Source organism: Schistocerca nitens, chromosome 2, assembly GCF_023898315.1.
Source record: "Schistocerca nitens isolate TAMUIC-IGC-003100 chromosome 2, iqSchNite1.1, whole genome shotgun sequence".
NCBI classification, from domain to species: domain Eukaryota; kingdom Metazoa; phylum Arthropoda; class Insecta; order Orthoptera; family Acrididae; genus Schistocerca; species Schistocerca nitens.
In genome coordinates, this window is record NC_064615.1 from 458,549,965 (window position 1) to 458,571,768 (window position 21,804).

The window sequence follows — 21,804 nt, forward strand, 5'->3', positions numbered from 1 at the left end:
GGGAATTAAGGTGATGGGACCTGGATAAACTGACTAAACCAGAGGTTGTACAGAGCTTCAGGGAGAGCATAAGAGAACAATTGACAGGAATGGGGGAAAGAAATACAGTAGAAGAAGAATGGGTAGCTTTGAGGGATGAAATAGTGAAGGCAGCAGAGGATCAAGTAGGTAAAAAGACGAGGGCTAGTAGAAATCCTTGGGTAACAGAAAAAATATTGAATTTAATTGATGAAAGGAGAAAATATAAAAATGCAGTAAATGAAGCAGGCAAAAAGGAATACAAACGTCTCAAAAATGAGATCGACAGGAAGTGCAAAATGGCTAAGCAGGCATGGCTAGAGGACAAATGTAAGGATGTAGAGGCATATCCCACTACGGGTAAGATAGATACAGCCTACAGGAAAATTAAAGAGACCTTTGGAGAAAAGAGGACCACTTGCATGAATATCAAGAGCTCAGATGGAAACCCAGTTCTAAGCAAAGAAGGGAAAGCACAAAGGTGGAAGGAGTATATAGAGGGTCTATACAGGGGTGATGTTCTTCAGGACAATACTATGGAAATGGAAGAGGATTTAGATGAAGATGAAATGGGAGGTGTGATACTGTGTGAAGAGTTCAACAGGGGACTGAAAGACTTAAGTCGGAACAAGGCCCCGGGAGTAGACAACATTCCATTAGAACTACTGATAGCCTTGGGAGAGCCAGTCCTGACAAAACTCTACCATCTGGTGAACAAGATGTATGAGACAGGCGAAATTCCCTCAGGCTTCAAGAAGAATATAATTATTCCAATCCCAAAGAAAGCCAGTGATGACAGATGTGAAAATTACCAAACTATCAGTTTAATAAGTCACAGCTGCAAAATACTAACACGAATTCCTTACAGACAAATGGAAAAACTGGTAGAAGCCGACCTCGGGGAAGATCAGTTTGGATTCCATAGAAATGTTGGAACACGTGAGGCAATACTGACCCTACGACTTATCTTAGAAGAAAGATTAAGGAAAGGCAAACCTACATTTCTATCATTTGTAGACTTAGACAAAGCTTTGGACAATATTGACTGGAATACTCTCTTTCAAATTCTGAAGGTGGCAGGGGTAAAATACAGGGAGCGAAAAGCTATTTATAATTTGTACAGAAAGCAGATGACAGTTATAAAAGTCAAGGGACATGAAAGGGAAGCAGTGGTTGGGAAGGGAGTGAGACAGGGTTGTAGCCTCTCCCCAATGTTATACAATCTGTATATTGAGCAAGCAGTCAAGGAAACAAAAGAAAAGTTCGGAGTAGGTATTAAAATCCATGGAGAAGAAATAAAAACTTTGAGGTTTGCCGATGACATTGGAAGGGCAGTTGAATGGAATGGACAGTGTCTTGAAAGGAGGGTATAAGATGAACATCAACAAAAGCAAATGGTTCAAATGGCTCTGAGCACTATGGGACTCAACTGCTGAGATCATTAGTCCCCTAGAACTTAGAACTAGTTAAACCTAACTAACCTAAGGACATCACAAACATCCATGCCCGAGGCAGGATTCGAACCTGCGACCGTAGCGGTCTTGCGGTTCCAGACTGCAGCGCCTTTAACCGCACGGCCACTTCGGCTGGCAACAAAAGCAAAATGAGGATAATGGAATGTAGTCGAATTAAGTCGGGTGATGCTGAGGGAATTATATTAGGAAATGAGACACTTAAAGTAGTAAAGGAGTTTTGCTATTTTGGGAGCAAAATAACTGATGATGGCCGAAGTAGAGAGGATATAAAATGTAGACTGGCAATGGCAAGGAAATCGTTTCTGAAGAAGAGAAATTTGTTAACATCGGGTATTGATTTAAGTGTCAGGAAGTTGTTTCAGAAAGTATTTGTATGGAGTGTAGCCATGTATGGAAGTGAAAAGTGGATGATAAATAGTTTAGACAAGAAGAGAATAGAAGCTTTTGAAATGTGGTGCTACAGAAGAACACTGAAGATTAGATGGGTAGATCACATAACTAATGAGGAGGTACTGAAGAGAATTGGGGAGAAGAGAAATCTGTGGCGCAACTTGACTAGAAGAAGGGATCGGTTGGCAGGACATGTTCTGAGGCATCAAGGGATCACCAATTTAGTACTGGAGGGCAGGGTGGAGTGTAAAACTCGTGGAGGGAGACCAAGAGATGAATACCCTAAGCAGATTCATAAGGATGTAGGCTACAGCACGTACTGGGAGATGAAGAAGCTTGCACAGGATAGAGTAGCATGGAAAGCTGCATCAAACCAGTCTCAGGACTGTAGACCACAACAACAACAACAACAACAACAACAACAACAACAACAAGTGCAACAAGGCAATTGGAAAGCTTTGAATTATTTACTACAGATTATTATGTTATGTTCTTCTGTCTGAAGACAGGTTTGGTTCGATGCAACTCTCATTTTACTCTATCCTGTGCAAGCCTCCTCATCTCCGAATAACTACTGCACCCTGCATCCTTTTGAACTGCTTATTATATTTACCTCTTGGTCTCCCTTTATAAGTTTTACCCCCCCTCCCTCCCCCCCCCCCCCCCCCACACACACACACACACACACACACACATACACACACACACAATTCTCTCCAACACTAAATTTGTGATCCCTTCACATCTCAGAAATGTCATATCAACCAGTTCCTTCTTTTAGTCAAGTTAAGCCACAAATTTCTTTTCTCCCAGTTCCATTCAGAAACTCCTCATTAGTTACATGAGCTATGCATCCAATTTTCAGCATTCTTTTGCAGCACCACATTTCAAAAGTTTACATTTTCTTTGTGTCTGATCTGTTTATCATCCATGTTGCACTTCCATACAAGGCTACACTTCAGACAAAGTCTTCAGTAGATTTCCTAAAAAATAAATTTATATTCTATGTAAGCAAATTCCTCTTGCTCAGAAATGCTTTTCTGGCCATTGCCACTCTGCGTTTTACATCTTCTCTACTTCGGCCATCATCTGTCATTTTGCTGCCAAAATAGCAAAACTCATCTACTACTGTTAATACCTTATTTCCTAATCTAATTCCTTCAGCATTGTCTGACTTAATTTTGTAACATTCATTGCCCTTGTTTTGCTTTTGCTGGCGTTCATCTATATCTCTCTTTCATGACACTGTTCATTCCATTCAATTGCTCTTTCAAATCCTTTGCTGTTTGTGGAGGAATTACAATGTCATTGGCAAAACTCACAGTTTTTATTTCTTCTTCCTTCTCAAAATTTTTATGCTTGTTCGATGTACGGTTGAATAACACTGGGGATAAGCCACAACCCTGTCTCACTTCCTTCCCTTTAATACCCTTCAAACTCTTCATAACTGGCATCTGGTTTCTGTGCAACTTCTGTACAACTTTTTGCTTCCTGTATTTTACCCCTGTTACTTTCAGAGCTTCATAGCGTATATTCCAGTCATCATTGTCAAAAGTATTCTCCAACTCTACAAATGCTATAAACATACTTTTTGCCTTCCCTTAACCTATCTTCTAAGATAATTTGCATGGTCACTATTATCTGGTGTGTTCCTGCATTTCTCCAGAATCCAAAATGAGCTTCCCTGAAGTCAGCTTCTATCTGTTTTTTCCATTTTTCTGTAAAAAAAAAAATGCGTTAGTATTATGCAACCACAACTTAATGAACTGATAGTTCGATAATATCCACACCTGTCAACACTTGCTTTATTTGGAACTGGTGTAATTACAGTCTTCTTGAAGTCTGAAGGCATTTTGCCTGTCTCATATATCTTGCTTACCAGGTGGAATAGTTTTGCTATGGCTGATTCTTCCAAGGATGTCAGTAGCTGTGATTAAGAGTTATAGATTTAGAGTTGCAATAATCAATACTGTGGATACACATTAACTTAACATATATGTAACATCTTGAGTACACTACCACCTTCTTCAATGAATGGTTTAGGGAAAGTTGTGTACTTGCTATCTACAAAATGGTTTAGTCAGCTTGCGCTAAACAAGTAATATTCTCTTTTCAGTAAAATTAGGATTAATGTACACCCTTCCTCTCTCTCTTCTGTACAGAGAATTAATAATGTAGCTGAACAATGAAGAGTTAACTTAATTTTATTTATGAGTTACCAAAACACACAAAATAAAAAGAGGACAACAAAGATATGAACAGCATTTTATGACACTCAATCTCAAGAGCAACTGAGCTGCAATTTTGTCTTTTATATTCCTTTGGTGCACAATGTGTTAGTTTTAGTTTCATAAATGGGTTGCAAAAATATTTATGCTGTTTACAAAACACACAAGAAATAATTATTCATTTTTTTCGTAGTTAAATATATTGTATTGAAACAAACAGCTCCGTTAATCTTAGAATTACTATCATGAACAAAAACTTCAGTTATAACAATCTTCAATGCTTGGTGTTTATAAGATGTCCTTTAATAAAAAGTATTGCAACTAATAGAAATGGCAAGGAAAACATAATGGTTTCTCAAAATGTTGTAGACCTTTGCAGACAATGTCACATTGGCTCATAAAGACTGAAATGTGTTTTGGTATGTGGATAATGACTTGTCTTAAAAAAAAGTAACAGCAACACAGTACCATTTTCATTTAAAAACCCAGGAGAAAGAAAATCTGCTACACAATAAAGGTAGACAGTGAAGCTGGCAGTAGCCCCAGGTTGCAATGGAAGCTGGGCTTGAAGGTTTTCTTGGCTCCATTGGAAAACTTTTTGCTGGACACTTGGCTCCAATGTAGACTGCACAGACACTTCCAGCATTTCAATAGGCTGCTCTCCAACATTGCTGATGGACACACTGCACTCCGCACTGCACGGTTGGATAAAGTACAACATAGCAATCAGATGATAAACAAAAACAGTAATAATACATTTCCTATTGTCTCAAATGTAATAACAAAGCAAATACCTTAAAAACTATTTTATCTCTGATGTATTAGAGCTCAATGAATGTATAGAAGTACACAGTCCAGTCACATTACTGTAACAGCCTGTCAAAAACCTGAATTACCAGCTTTTGCAGTGCGAACAGGCAGGAAGAGTGTCAGTGACGTTCAAGAAGGTACCAACCAGTATGTGGAACCATGCTGACTACAATGCTGTGGCCAGCTGCGCTAGGTTTCTCAGCTGAGAATCCATGGTGTGAACAGCCTGACTGAGGTCATCCCACAGATTCTTGATAGGGTTTGAATCCGGGGAGTTTGATGGCAATGAGAATACGGTAAACTCATCCTGGGGCTTCAAACCACACACGTACACTGTGATCTGTGTGACACTGCACTGTTCTGCTGGTAGCTGGTATTGTGCTGAGGAAAAACAAGTTGCATGTAGGGGTGGACATGGTCGCCAAGGATAGATGCATACTTGTGTTGATCCACTGTACTTTCCAGAATGACAGATCACCCAGGGAATGCCACAATAACATTCCCCAGGCTATAACACTCTGTCCTCCAGCCTAGACATTTATGATGATTGTTGCAAGGCTGTCAACACTAATGGCCATCTGTTCGATGGAGCATAAAATGTAATTCATATGAAAAGGCCACCTGTCCCCATTCAGTTGTCATCCAGTTGTGGACCAAGTGAGGTGGCGCAGTGGCTAGCACACAGGACTCACATTCGGGAGGACGATTGTTCAATCCCGCGTCCGGCCATCCTGATTTAGGTTGTCCGTGATTTCCCTAAATCAATCCAGGCAAATGCCGGGATGGTTCCTTTGAATGGGCACAGCCAACTTCCTTCCCCGTCCTTCCCTAATCTGATGAGACCGATGACCTCGCTGTCTGGTGTCCTTCCCCAAAACAACAACAACAACAACATCCAGTTGTGGTATTAGTGTGCAAATTCCAGCCTTCGTCACCGATGAACAGCAATCGGCATGGGTGCATGAACCAGTCACCTGATGCTAAAGCCCACAGGCAACATCCACTGAACAGTCATCAAGGAGACACTGCAGGTAGTCACTTAGCTCATATGGCTCTCAACAGTTGCACATCTATTCCGCCATACATCTCTGCAGCCGTCTTTCAACCCCGTCATCTATGGCCCATGATACAACACAGTTGCCTCGGCGTCAGTTTTGGAAAGCGCCATTTTGCCACGCACAGTTTACTTTAACCCTGGTGGCATGTGAAGAATTTACAAACCTAGTCCTTTCAGAAATGTTTCCATCCTTGGCCCGAAAGGCAATGATCATGCCCTTTTGAATGTAAGATAAATAGCACCATTTCCACATTACAACAACAACTGCACTGTTTTCCACATCACCCTGGCACGCTTTATGTACCCTCTACTGTTAGTGCTGCCACCTTCCATCTGTGAGTGGTCATGCATGTTTAAGTCTAACATAGGCAGGGGTGACATTAATGTGACTGGTCCATGTATGATGCAAGCAGTCACAATATTGTTTAATATATGATTTATTTATCTATGCCCATCTTAAAGCTGGATTGGGAAGGTTTGCATGGGGTGAGACTACAGTTATCTAAACGCTGGCTACCACTCAACTCACTCAAATGTCACTCAAAAACTTACTTTAATCAAATTATAAAAGACAATGAAGAAAATTGTGGTGTATTCTCTTGTTTCTTATAATGACGTGAACTGATTTAAGACACACAAGAATTCCTGGACAATTAACAAAGAAAGTATGTTGGAACAACATAACATAATACTTACGTTTCACCAGCATACAGTGTGATACTAGCACTTGTAACAACATGTGCTGCTGCTCCTAATGAGCTGAATGTTGTACTTTTTGGTAGTGATGTTGAAACCTGAAAAAGGGATATACTGAGATTAAAAACTGTGAATTTGATTAAAAGACTATATAAATATTCATTGCAATTATACAAGGCTACCGACCGGTCACACATTTTTACAGTTTTCCTACATAGAAAAGAATGGTGAACTAAGTAAGCGACGAAATGTACTTCAAATATATGTCTACAAGAAAAGATACAGACTTGGTAAATATTCTGAAGCTTGTTTAGTAGCTAGTAAATTACATAAGAATGGACCTATGTTTCAAATATCTATTCTCCATTAAAGTTGTTCTGTCAACAAGAAATTCAAAAGAGAAACAATCAGCCCTTTTTAAAAATCGCTTTTTATTTCAATTCTCCTCTTTGTGAGGTCAAATATTCCAACCAAGATGTTCAGAGAAGATTTGATAGTACCCACAAAATTCTCACACAAATGGATTAATTAGTCACTCTCTTGTAGTAACATTTCATACCAATGGTGGAAAAATATAGCACTGTGCACTAACAGCACAGGGGTCCAAAGCTACTATTGGCAACGAATGACTATTGTTATCAAAGACAACTACTAGCTATGGAAGTTATGAAAGCTGTCAGTGTCTTGCATTTCACTTACAATTTCCTTCTCATCCTGCTGTAATCTGTTGACTGGCTACCCTATGTGATTTCTTGTTTAATCAAAGAGTTTCCACCAACATTTCTTCTTCACAACAGCAGAACCTCTGGTTCTAAAACGACTGTGTTTAGTGATTCACATTAATGTGGGTGTCCACTGCTACCTTGTAAAAATAAATCACTCGCATCTTCATTTCTCTCTGATTTGATTCTAAAAAACTTGTGTAGCTGCAGTGTACAATTATTCTCCAAAGGTCTGAGGCACATCATTTAAGTGATTTTTGTTTCAGTGAAGTTTCAAAATTTGATATAATGTGTTTCAACATTTTCATCTTTAAGGAGCATGGTTAGTCACATCGTGATGGTGATGATCTATGTTGTAAGTTTGCTTGAAGCATAAATCAATAAATCCCATGTGCTTTAGATGCTATTTCCAATACAGTACTAAAAATTTTGTTTCCGTATAGGAAGGCCTACCTTGTATTAAAAATGTAATGCACCACTAACTCAAGGCATTTTTCCAGAGAGACTGAAATATGCTGTTTGTCAAACATACCTTTAAGAAATGTGATAAGAGAAATGTCAATAACTACAACCTGTTGAATTACTGACATCATTTTCCAAAATATTTTAGAAGGCGATGTATTCTATAGTAGTATCTCGCCTTAACAATAATATTATCCTCAGCAAATCACAGTTTTGGTTTCATAAGAGTAGCTCTACTGAGAATGCATTTACATGTTCACTCATCAAATTTTACAGGCATTAAATAACAATACAGGGTCAGTGATATCTTCTGCAGCCTATCTAAGGCATCGACTCCGCAAATCACTCTTCTCGATAAACTGAAGTTCTATGGGATTGAAGGTATAGCCAACCAATGGATACTTTCATGTCTAACTGAAGGAAAGTAGAAAGTTGTAATTAGTAATTGAGCGTCAGCATGGCTTCAGAAAACATCGTTCTTGTGCAACACAGCTAGCTCTTTATTCGCACGAAGTAATGGCCGCTATCGACAGGGGATCTCAAGTTGATTCCGTATTTCTAGATTTCCGGAAAGCTTTTGACACCGTTCCTCACAAGCGACTTCTAATCAAGCTGCGATTCTATGGGGTATCGTCTCAGTTGTGCGACTGGATTCGTGATTTCCTGTCAGGAAGGTTGCAGTTCGTAGTAACAGATAGCAAACCATCGAATAAAACTGAAGTGATATCAGGTGTTCCCCAGGGAAGCGTCCTGGGACCTCTGCTGTTCCTGATCTATATAAATGACCTGGGTGACAATCTGAGCAGTTCTCTTAGGTTGTTCACAGATGATGCTGTAATTTACTGTCTAGTAAGGTCATCCGAAGACCAGTATCAGTTGCAAAGCGATTTAGAAAAGATTGCTGTATGGTGTGGCAGGTGGCAGTTGATGGTAAATAACGAAAAGTGTGAAGTGATCCACATGAGTTCCAAAAGAAATCCGTTGGAATTCGATTACTTGATATATAGTACAATTCTCAAGGCTGTCAATTCAACTAAGTACCTGGATGTTAAAATTACGAACAACTTCAGTTGGAAAGACCACATAGATAATATTGTGGGGAAAGCGAGCCAAAGGTTGCGTTTCATTGGCAGCACACTTAGAAGATGCAACAAGTCCACTAAAGAGACAGCGTACACTACACTCATTCGTCCTCTGTTAGAATATTGCTGCGCGGTGTGGGATCCTTACCAGGTGGGATTCACGGAGGACATCGAAAGGGTGCAAAAAAAGGGCAGCTCGTTTTGTATTATCATGTAATAGGAGAGAGAGTGTGGCAGATATGATACTCGAGTTGGGATGGAAGTCATTAAAGCAAAGGCGTTTTTCGTTGCGGCGAGATCTATTTATGAAATTTCAGTCACCAACTTTCTCTTCCGAATGCGAAAATATTTTGTTGAGCCCAACCTACATAGGTAGGAATGATCATCAAAATAAAATAAGAGAAATCAGAGCTCAAACAGAAAGGTTTAGGTGTTCGTTTTTCCCGCGCGCTGTTCGGGAGTGGAATGGTAGAGAGATAGCATGATTGTGGTTCGATGAACCCTCTGCCAAGCACTTAAATTGCAGAGTAATCATGTAGATGTAGATGAATGTAATCAGGATAAATTAGTCTGATTGGGGAGAAATCTTCTATGGGGTTCCCATGGCTCAACCTTAGATCCACTGCTGTTATATATATATATATATATATATATATATATATATATATATATATATATATATATATATATATATATATATATATATATATATATCTCCATTGCCCTCACCCACCTAATCCTTCACCTACACATCCACTCAGCCAATCAACACACCCGTCAACTCCTATCCTTAATAAAAGTCCTCAATCTTTCCTCTCCCACATCCACACCGGCTGTTCAGACCATCCTCCTACAGGCCAACCGCAAATTAGAACAGCATGCCACCCTCCACCTTAAAAAACTATCCAATCTCCTGGTTTCCCACCTCCGGAAAGGCAACTCACTCACCCTTCACAACCTTTCCAGCAAACCTCAACCTCCTCTCATTGCACACAAACCCAGTCTCTCCCATCTACTCAATCTCCCACTTCCAGCTCCACTCCCTCCAAAACCTCAAAATTCCAATCAACAGAATCTGGAACCACAACACCCCAATTCAGTAGTTAACCTTTCCTCCAAACCTCTCTCCCAATCCGAAACCTCTGTCCTATCCAAAGGCCTCACCTTCAGCCCCACTCCCAGCTTTAACCAAACAGCCCTCGTCAAAGATTTACTGTCCTACACCCGTACTCTCTGCTGGAAATATCACTTTGCCACGAAGAAAAATGATCCTAATCCTACTCCTAATGATCCAACTCCCCAAGACACTATCCAAATTGAACCCTGCCTGGAACAGTTCCGTCCTCCGTCACAGCGGGACCCACCTCCTCTTCCTCAAAATCACCCTCTCCTAACCTTCCAGGAATTTCTGACTTCCAGCCTTGCCTCTCAATCCTTCTTAAAAAACCTTAATCCTACTCCCAACATCACCACTGCTGAAGCCCAGGCTATCCGTGATCTGAAGGCTGACCAATCCATCGTCATTCTTCCGGCTGACAAGGGTTCCACGACTGTGGTACTTGATCGTCGGGAGTATGTGGCTGAGGGACTGCGTCAGCTTTCAGACAACACTACTTACAAAGTTTGCCAAGGTAATCCCATTCCTGATGTCCAGGCGGAGCTTCAAGGAATCCTCAGAACCTTAGGCCCCCTACAAAACCTTTCACCTGACTCCATCAACCTCCTGACCCCACCAACACCCCGCACCCCTACCTTCTACCTAAAATTCACAAACCCAATCATCCCGGCCGTCCCATTGTAGCTGGTTACCAAGCCCCCACAGAAAGCATCTCTGCCTACGTAGATCAACACCTTCAACCCATCACATGCAGTCTCCCATCCTTCATCAAAGACACCAACCACTTTCTCGAACACCTGGAATCCCTACCCAGTCTGTTACCCCCGGAAACTATCCTTGTAACCATTGATGCCACTTCCTTATACACAAATATTCTGCATGTCCAGGGCCTCGCTGCGTTGGAGCACTTCCTTTCACGCCGATCACCTGCCACCCTACCTAAAACCTCTTTCCTCATCACCCTAGCAAGCTTCATCCTGACCCACAACTTCTTCACTTTTGAAGGCCAGACATACCAACAATTAAAGGGAACAGCCATGGGTACCAGGATGGCCCCCTCGTACGCCAACCTATTCATGGGTCGCTTAGAGGAAGCCTTCTTGGTTACCCAGGCCTGCCAACCCAAAGTTTGGTACAGATTTATTGATGACATTTTCATGATCTGGACTCACAGTGAAGAAGAACTCCAGAATTTCCTCTCCAACCTCAACTCCTTTGGTTCCATCAGATTCACCTGGTACTACTCTAAATCCCATGCCACTTTCCTTGACGTTGATCTCCACCTGTCCAATGGCCAGCTTCACACGTCCGTCCACATCAAACCCACCAACAAGCAACAGTACCTCCATTATGACAGCTGCCACCCATTCCACATCAAACGGTCCCTTCCCTACAGCCTAGGTCTTCGTGGCAAACTAATCTGCTCCAGTCCGGAATCCTTGAACCATTACACCAACAACCTGAAAACAGCTTTCGCATCCTGTAACTACCCTCCCGACCTGGTACAGAAGCAAATAACCAGAGCCACTTCCTCATCTCCTCAAACCCGGAACCTTCCACAGAAGAACCCCAAAAGTGCCCCACTTGTGACAGGATACTTTCCGGGACTGGATCAGATTCTGAATGTGGCTCTCCAGCAGGGATACGACTTCCTCAAATCCTGCCCTGAAATGAGATCCATCCTTCATGAAATCCTCCCCACTCCACCTAGAGTGTCTTTCCGCCGTCCACCTAACCTTCGTAACCTCTTAGTTCATCCCTATGAAATCCCCAAACCACCTTCCCTACCCTCTGGCTCCTACCCTTGTAACTGCCCCCGGTGTAAAACCTGTCCCATGCACCCTCCCACCACCACCTACTCCAGTCCTGTAACCCGGAAGGTGTACACGATCAAAGGCAGAGCCACGTGTGAAAGCACCCACGTGATCTACCAACTGACCTGCCTACACTGTGACGCATTCTATGTGGGAATGACCAGCAACAAACTATCCATTCGCATGAATAGACACAGGCAGACAGTGTTTGTTGGTAATGAGGATCACCCTGTGGCTAAACATGCCTTGGTGCACGGCCAGCACATCTTGGCACAGTGTTACACCGTCCGGGTTATCTGGATACTTCCCACTAACACCAACCTATCCGAACTCCGGAGATGGGAACTTGCTCTTCAATATATCCTCTCTTCCCGTTATCCACCAGGCCTCAATCTCCGCTAATTTCAAGTTGCCGCCACTCATACCTCACCTGTCATTCAACATCTTTGCCTCTGCACTTCTGCCTCGACTGACATCTCTGCCCAAACTCTTTGTCTTTAAACATGTCTGCTTGTGTCTGTATATGTGTGGATGTATATGTGTGTGTGTGCGCAAGTGTATACCCGTCCTTTTCTTCCCCCTAAGGTAAGTCTTTCCGCTCCCGGGATTGGAATGACTCCTTACCCTCTCCCTTAAAACCCACATCCTTTCGTCTTTCCCTCTCCTTCCCTCATTCCTGATGAGGCAACAGTTTGTTGCGAACGCTTGAATTCTGTGTATGTTTGTGTGTCTGTCGACCTGCCAGCACTTTCATTTGGTAAGTCACATCATATATATATATATATATATATATATATATATATATATATATATATATATATATATAAAGATGATGTGACTTACCAAATGAAAGTGCTGGCAGGTCGACAGACACACAAACAAACACAAACATACACACAGAATTCAAGCTTTCGCAACAAACTGTTGCCTCATCAGGAAAGAGGGAAGGAGAGGGAAAGACGAAAGGATGTGGGTTTTAAAGGAGAGGGTAAGGAGACATTCCAATCCCGGGAGCGGAAAGACTTACCTTAGGGGGAAAAAAGGACAGGTGTACACTCGCACACACACACATATCCATCCACACATATACAGACACAAGCACAGCTGTGCGCGCAACTCCTTGTACCATGCGACCCCCAATAAAGAAAGATGATGAGACTTACCAAACAAAAGCGCTGGCAGGTCGATAGACACACAAACAAACACAAATATACACACAAAATTCAAGCTTTCGCAACAAACTGTTGCCTCATCAGGAATTCCTGATGAGGCAACCCCACCCCACCCCACACCCTCACCCCATCCTAGTACACTCACCATGGGCCCTGGGCCAGTCTGCTTGTCTGCCACAGTCTGCTTGTGTCTGTATGTGTGGATGGATATGGGTGTGTGTGCGAGTGTATACCTGTCCTTTTTTCCCCCTAAGGTAAGTCTTTCCGCTCCCGGGATTGGAATGACTCCTTATCCTCTCCCTTAAAACCCACATCCTTTCGTCTTTCCCTCTCCTTCCCCTCTTTCCTGATGAGGCAACAGTTTGTTGCGAAAGCTTGAATTTTGTGTGTATATTTGTGTTTGTTTGTGTGTCTATCGACCTGCCAGCGCTTTTGTTTGGTAAGTCTCATCATCTTTCTTTTTATATATATATATATATATATATATATATATATATATATATATATATATATATATATATATATATATGAATCATCTTCCATCTTATATACAACAAGTAGGATTAGTTCTTTTGAAGATGACACTAGTATTGTAATCAATACAAGTACATACACAGTAACAGAAGAAGGGGTAAGCAATATTCTTAACATATCATTGACTAATTTCCATGAATGGTCTTGTCCTCAGTTTTAAAAAGTTAAACACATTCAGTTCTGCACATCTAGGAGTACTACACCAATGGTAAGTGTAACACATAAATAATGGGGAGGCATGGACTGAAGTGGGGGAAGCGTCTAGCTGCTCATTGGAGAGTGGGCAGCCATCTGTCGGCTAGCTGGGGGTACAGGTACAGGTGGCAGGTGGCAGACAGCTGGAGGGCACGATTTCACAGACTAGGACATGAGATAACAGCACACAATTAGCTGATAACAGGGCACACGCAAGTGCACACACACAGGGTTGAATATGAGGTCTCTGGATAGGAGTGAAACTTCTGTGGAGTTGAGGATTTTGGTGGATAGGTTAACAACAGTGTTCTGGGTTTGTTGTGGCTCTGGATTTCGTGGAGGCTGTGGTAGGTTGGAAAGGTCAGCTAGGCAGGGTCTGGGTGCTATAAGGGGCCAATGAGGAGGAACACTGTGGGTAGGATGGGGGTGCCCCAAGGCAGGAGTAGGATGTCAGCAGGCTGGATAGACAACTTATGGAGCTGGTTTTTGGAATGTTGTTCTAGATGTTGGAGGGTCAGGATTTGAATTTGGGTGATAAGGTAATTAGTGGGGATTGCATAGTAACAGTATTTTATCGATGGAGTGCAGGCAGTTCAGGGATGCCTGTGCTACGGAAATATGTTTTGTGTCCCACACCAGCTACTTGTATCCCGTTATCTCATGACCTAGTCTGTGAAATCATGTAGCCAGTAGATCACCTGTCCCCTCTACCTGCACCCCTAGCTAGCCCACAAACAGCCCCCACTCTCCCATGAGCCGCTAGGCACTTCCTCCAACCTGCTCCCTGCCTCCTGCCTCTCTTTACCCCTCACCTCACCCCACCCCACCCCACCCCACCCCACCCCACCCCACACCCTCACCCCATCCTAGTACACTCACCATGGGCCCTGGGCCAGTAAAGAGCTGGCAGGCAACTGAGCACAATGTAGGGAGACAGGCGTGTGTGTGTGTGTGTGTGTGTGTGTGTGTGTGTGTGTGTGTGTTTCCTACAGCTAGAAAAAGGAAATGCATTCCTAAAGCTAGCCAGGTTCAGTACCATTCATTTGAGTGCCTATGTATGATGCAGCTATTCAGCCTTTTGGTGAATTATCTCCCTTATTCCTAAATAATTTGTAATTTTTAACCAGAGCTTTCTGTACATTATTATACCACATGGTAGCTCTGTTTCATCCAAATCTCGTGTCATCCATCCTTAGTTACTATCTCCTTTATTTGGCACCCCTCCATTGTATATATGTTTTTTTTTTTTTTTTTTTTTTAAAAAAATCCCTCTCGTCTTTATGGCACAATCTGTAATGGCCACGACACATGTTGTTGCATGTGACTTTTGTCACACCCTGTAGTATCAGCCACGTCCATTACAGCAGCTGTGCGCGCAACTCCTTGTACCATGCGACCCCCAATTACAGCATAACACTTCCACCAATTCAACCCCCCCTCCTCCCCCCCCCCCACATATCACTCCCCATTTGTCTGTCCTTGTTTCCTTTTATCTCTTATATGTAATGGCAAATAACACATGATAAAATTTATTTCATGTGCTTGACAATATATTATGTGTGATGAGATGTACCCCAGTCACAAAACTAGCCCCTTATGCCAACACAATTCCTTTCACTCCTTACACCCATCAACTTTATTCAACTCCTACTATAACCACATGACACCTTTACTTGCCACTTCCAATGACAACTTCTTTCCCCAGCACTACCCCCCCCTCCTCACCCCTTCCCACCCGTCCCCTCCCCAGTGGAACCCTGCTCTATTTATCTGCACCAATTCAGAAAAGTTTCCATATACCTAGCTAAAGCCCTCCCCTATTTCTGGATCCCTCCCCCCTTCCACTACGACCTACATCTTTTCAGACTCTGCCAATCCCTTCCCCTCACCTACCAGACTCTCCAAAAATGGGCATCTCTTAAATACTTACATTCCCTCTGCAAAATACTGTTACCATGCCATCTCCACTACCTACACCTCATTGATCAGACAAAAATCCTGACACTCCAGCATGTAAAAGAACACACCAAACAACATTTACACAAGTTATCCAGCCTGAAGAAATCCTACTCCCACCTTAGGGCACCACTATCCAACCCCCATCCCACCCACAGTGTTCCTCCTCATCAACCCCTCACAGCACCCACACCCTGCCTAGCTGACCTGCTGTCTACAGTGGAAACACTTCTTTGCCATCAACCCCTCCAACCAAAGCCAATGCAATCCCAACTCCGAACACTGCCGCACCATTCATACCACCAGCCAATCATGAGCCTCCCACACTCCCACCTAAACATCCCCTGGTTACCTTCCAGGACTTCCTAACATCTAACCTGCTCTCACCATGCTTCACCAGGTCCCTCCCTAAGAACAACAACCTTTCAACAAAAGAAAGGACTGTGCTACACAACACCCTCCCGGCAGCCAAAAGTTCCACCACTGCTGTGATGATCCGGAGTCACTACCTGGCAGACGGTCTCCACCAGTTGTGTGAAACCTCCACCTACATGCTCTGCCAGAGTGACCCCATCCCCACAAGTCCAACACAACCTCCAATCCCTGCTGAAGTCCTTAGGCCTTCCTAGAACCTCTCCCCTGAATCCATCTCTCTGCTCACCCCAGCAACAGCAAACCCGCTTCTACATGCTCACCAAACACAACAAACCTAACATTTGTGGGTTCCCGATTATGGCTGGTTACAGTGTCCCTGCTGGAGGAATCTCAGCCCTTGTTGATCAGCATCTCCAACCAATTGTCTAAAACCTAGCCTCCCACATTAAAGATACCAACCACCTACTGCACTGGCTCTCCACCATCCCCACACCTTTACCTCCTGAATCCCTACATGTCATGGTTGATGCAACCTCCCTATACACCAACATCCCCCCAAGCCCACTGCCTTGCTGCAACTGAACATTACCTCTACCAAAGCCTTGCATATTCCAAACCCACCACTTAATTCATCATACACTTAACCAACTACATTATAACCCAAAGCTACCTCACCTTTGAAGGGAAGATAGACAAGCTCGTGGCACAGCCATGGACACCCTTTTATGCCAACCTATTCAGGGGCTTCCTAGAGGAAACATTCATAGCTTTCCAAAACCCCAAACCCCTGGTCTGGTTCATGTTTATCAGTGACATCTTTATAACCTGGACCCAAGGCCAGGACACCTAATCCTTATTCCTTCACAACCTCCACACCTCTCCCAACCACTTCACCTGATCCTCCTCTACCCATCGTGCCACCTTCCTAGATGATGTTCTCTCCTTTCAGATGGCTCCATCCACACTTCAGTCTGCATCAAACACCCCAATCACCAACAGTACCTGCACTTCGACAGCTTCCACCCTTCCCACACCAAAAAATCCCTGCCATACGGCCTGGCCTGCCAGTTTTGCTGCAATCACTGCACAGCATTTTACATTGGTATGACAACCAACCAGCTGTCAACTAGAATGACTGACCAGCACCAAACAGCTGGTTCCCCTGATCCTGTATCCCCACCCAATGTGTGTCCCCACATCAGTTAACTGTGCGCTGTTATCTCATGCTCTAGTCTATGAAATTGTGTGAGCCGTATGCCATCTGCTCCCTCTACCTGGATCCCTAGTTTGCCCACAGATAGCTCCCCACTCTCCCACAAGCCGCTAGATACTTCCTTGAATCCCCTCCCTGCTTTCTGCTTCTCTCCATCCCTCACCCCATACCCCCACCTCATCCCAGTACTTTAACCGTGGGCAAGTAAAGAGCTGGCAGTTGACTGAGCACAATGTAGGGTGACAGGTGAGTGCTTGAATGCCAGTGCATGTAAGAGTGTGTGTGTGTGTGTGTGTGTGTGTGTGTGTGTGTGTGTGTGTGTTTCCTACAGCTAGAAAAAGGAAGAGCAATCCAAAAGGTAGCCAAGTTCCATGCCTTTTGTTTGTGCAACTATTGAAAATGCAGCACTTCTGCCTTTTTGTGTGTCATCTCCTTTATTCCTAAATAATTCATAATTTTCTACCAGTTTTCTGTACATTATTAAAACACACAGTCTGATGATTGTGCTGGTATTCTTTTGAGCTGCAGCTTCTTGATCTGTTATTCTTTCAATGCAGGAGCAAGTGTCTTTTTGAGTAGGGCTACACTACAAGACTTGTGTGTGCTTGCTGCATTTATCATGCTATACTTGTCATGGCCTTGTATAAAATGAGTAGACTTACCCATAGTATAGATACCTTAGGCACCTAACTGGAGACCTCACTTTAATAAATCCAGTTATTGCATATTGTGGTAACACTGGAGAAGAAAATTTGGGTATTAAAGTACGAGTTTTTTTCTGTACTTATTCACCTCTTACCCTTTTCTTATGCACTTGCAGATATATTTTGGGGGAGCTCTGAAATTCACAAGGACTGTATGACAACACTGTACAGAAAAACACTTGTTCAATGCTGTATCTTGCCCAATAAGAACGGTTCTGGAAATGGTGAGTTAATCCTTGTTGAGAGGTTATAAACAGTTTAGCCTGAGGAATAATTTTTACCATTTGTTCCTTTAGTATACATAATAAACCTGAAAATATTGTGAAATGGGATAAAATCGTTTTCCGGAGTGTACTAGCATCACGTCAGAAGCATATATGTTGCTTTATGTGTTTCCTGTCATGAGTACAGAGATGGCACCCTAAAATGTTACGTGCATCTTTTTTTTTGCTGCATATGGACTATCTTTAAGATGGATGGTCCTTGTCAAAACATGGTAAGCATGGTGAATGACTTTCTGCAGCATTATGACATCATATATATAGGGTGAACAGTTCACTCTCTGGAAATCCTCTTAATGATATTCTAACAACAAAAATCTTTTTTTTATTTATCACTGATATTCTGTATGTTACTGGCAGGCAGATACTAGACACAGTAACTGCTGCCCATACCTCTGTGCCTGTTTTCAGGTACACCAAGTATTGCCCACAGTGAGTGGTTACAGGTAGATTGGGTCCATTGTCATGTGTGATAATAGTGGCTGGGCACTTATTCCTATGCACATTGTCACGCTTCATGTTCTTTTTCACAACCCTAATATGCCCTAAATTATAGACAAAAGTGTACCTTTAATTTTGGAGATGCTTTCTCCATCTCTATTTTCTTTGAGGTCTAAGTTCACTAAATGTACGCAGGACACAACTCCCTCTCGTAAATTAAGGATACTGTGATGCTCAGCCATATTCGAAGTATTCCCAACCAATTTGTCTTTCTACAATTGTGCAGTTTGCTGGGAAATTGATGTTCCTATTGAAAATGCTCTATTTCTAATTCAGTCTACAGACTTGAGTATTTTTAAAATACACTGAAACCTTGTTTAATGTAAAATGACAACATTCTGAAAGGAAAACTTATCCAATTTTGAGATCAGAAACATTATCCTAAGCATTAATCAATGCTGTATCTTGCCCAATAAGAACGGTTCTGGAAATGGTGTGTTAATCCTTGTTGAGAGGTTATAAACAGTTTAAAACAACAACACTGCAAGAACCCACATATCAAACATGCAGGACAATAAAGTAGTTGGGGAAAATCTGGAGAAAGGAAGAGTTGCCATGTTGTAGATTTTGGGGAAAGTCGACCAGAACCATAGGTCAGGGGAGACACAGCACAAGATGAGAAGGAAAACTTTCCTTCTCATCCTGTGCGGTGTCTCCCCTGATGTGCAGTTCTGGGCAACTTTTCCAAAACCATCCCTTTTCCTAGACCTCTCCAGTAATTTTCCTTCATCCCTCTTCCTTCCCCTTCAACCCTTCTGCCTGAAAAGGGAGCCACTAACTCGGAAAGCTTGCCTAATTACAACCTTCTTATACGGGTGTATTCTGCTGGGATAAAATACATTTTTCATCTATCCAATTAAATTATAACCAAAATTCCAATTTATTAATACCAGTAATTTCTGCCAAGATCAATAACTGGAAGAAAAGAAGTTCATTAACTTAGTTTTTTAGTCCTCTAATATTCCAATGCATAATGGTAAGGAAATTCAAACAAGTTTCTTTTGTGCAAGTCATTTCATTTAGCTAGACCTCTCGTGAACTGCTGCTATTGGAAAAGTTACTGATAATGTTACACATTTACATCCCCACTGCGAAACTTTCACAAAGCAGATGTTAATCAGTGGAGACTTTTAACATTAATTTTCTGTAATGGAAATGTTACTTAACACTTACAACATGTAATGTGTTACTGATCTTCCCACCAGCGTTACACATATAGCAGTACACTAATAGCCAACATTTTTGTATGTGCACACTTCATCCATGTTATAAATGTTTGTCTAGCAGTTAATGCCCTCTCTGACCATGATGCACAACTAGCCATGCTAAACAACTAACTGTATATGATTACAATGAAGTGGTATCATGGAACATAGTGTAATTAATGACCATACTTCAAGACAGACTTAAAGGAATCTGACTGGAAGGATGTGTTAATTGTGACAAATGTGATTTCCAGATTTAATGTATCTGTAGGCGGGTTCCTACAAATCTTTTAACGGCTGCTTTCCCAAAAAAAAATAAGTATGCTACACAAAAGACAGCAAAAAAGCCCTGAATTATAAAAGGAAGAAAGTAGCATGTTTAGAAAAAGAAATTGTTTTAAATGATTATGAAATCAGAGGACTGATTTCATTACAAGAAATATATTTCTGTCAAATATATCACTGTCTTCAGGAAAGTGATTTTTTAAAAAATCAAAAAATCATTGTGTCCCTGAAATCAATCATCCTGATAATAAAATTAGATCTATGTGATCAGTAGTTAAAAGAGAAACCAGGAAACCAGTTAAGCAGAGGATTTCATTATAACAAAAGCTAGACAAACAATAAATGATAACAGTCAGGTAGCCAATGTATTTAATAATCATTTCCTGAAAATATCTCAGAAGGTTGTCAGCTGAAGGGATAAGGCAATAGAATATATTCAGAATGCAATGACTCATGCATACAGATAAATTACAATTAACCCATGCTCTGCCAAATAAATTAGGAATGTGATTAATTTCTCCAATCAATACTCAAAGGTGACAGTACTTCAAGTAAAAAAACCCCTCTATTCTTCGCATATATGTGACATGTTTTCGGGTACATATGCAACACATCACAATGACAAGGGATATTTCCAGAAAGACTGAAGTATGCTACTGTCAGACTACTTTACAAGAAAGGTAGCAAGACAGATTAATAATTACAGACCAGTTTCATTGGTTTCCTTCTCAAAGGTATTGGAAAAAATTATACATGCAAGAACCATAACACACCTCTCTCAAAATAAGATAATCTCAATATGGATTTCAAAAGGGTCACTCCACAGAACGTGCTATTTGTCAAGTCACAAACCAGATTATACAAGATTTGAGTGGCAAAATATTGCCAATTGGTATCTTCTGTGACTTGTTAAAAGCTTTCGCTTGTGTATTTCACAGTGTTCTTGTAAAGAAGTTTAAATAGTATCATATCAGAGATCTTACTGGTAACTTCTATTCATCCTATCTCACTACAAGGTATGCAGAGTGTCCTATTACAAAACTCAGGAAGCACCACAATGAAACAGCAAGTTCAGGATGTGAAAAATCACTACACATATATCACAGTGATCAGTATGGGACCTGCTATAATTCTTGTTATATACAAATGAACTTCCATCATCAAATATTTTTATCTGCTGACAATGCAAGTATTATGATGAAGCCAAACGGAGTAATTTCAACAGTCATAAACGTAAATATTGTTTTCTTGAAATGAATAACTATTTCTCTCCAAATGGACTGCCATTGAATTTAGATAAAACACAACACATGCTATTAGTACTGTAAAAGGTGTGACAACCACCATTCAAAATAATGCATACACATAAATTAATAAATGAAACAGAATATTCTAAATTTTTAGGTGTGTATGTTGATAAGTACATGAAGTGGAAGTCACAGGTTACAGATCTTTTTGAACATCTTAGCTCTGCAGCTGTTGCACAGCAGATAATATCAGACTTTGAAGATG

General features: G+C 41.7%; 1 protein-coding gene across 4 annotated transcripts in view; it reads right to left on the minus strand.

Moving 5' to 3' along the window:
• LOC126236343 (protein brunelleschi) overlaps positions 1 to 21,804 on the minus strand; it is a 253,243-nt gene that overhangs the window by 60,686 nt on the left and 170,753 nt on the right. For all 4 annotated transcript variants that reach the window (XM_049945571.1, XM_049945572.1, XM_049945574.1 and 1 more), the window contains 2 exons: positions 6,675 to 6,772; positions 4,580 to 4,806 (listed from right to left, as the gene is read on the minus strand). In XM_049945571.1, the coding sequence (XP_049801528.1) occupies positions 4,580 to 4,806; positions 6,675 to 6,772 (325 nt within the window). The remainder of the gene's footprint in view (positions 1 to 4,579; positions 4,807 to 6,674; positions 6,773 to 21,804) is intronic.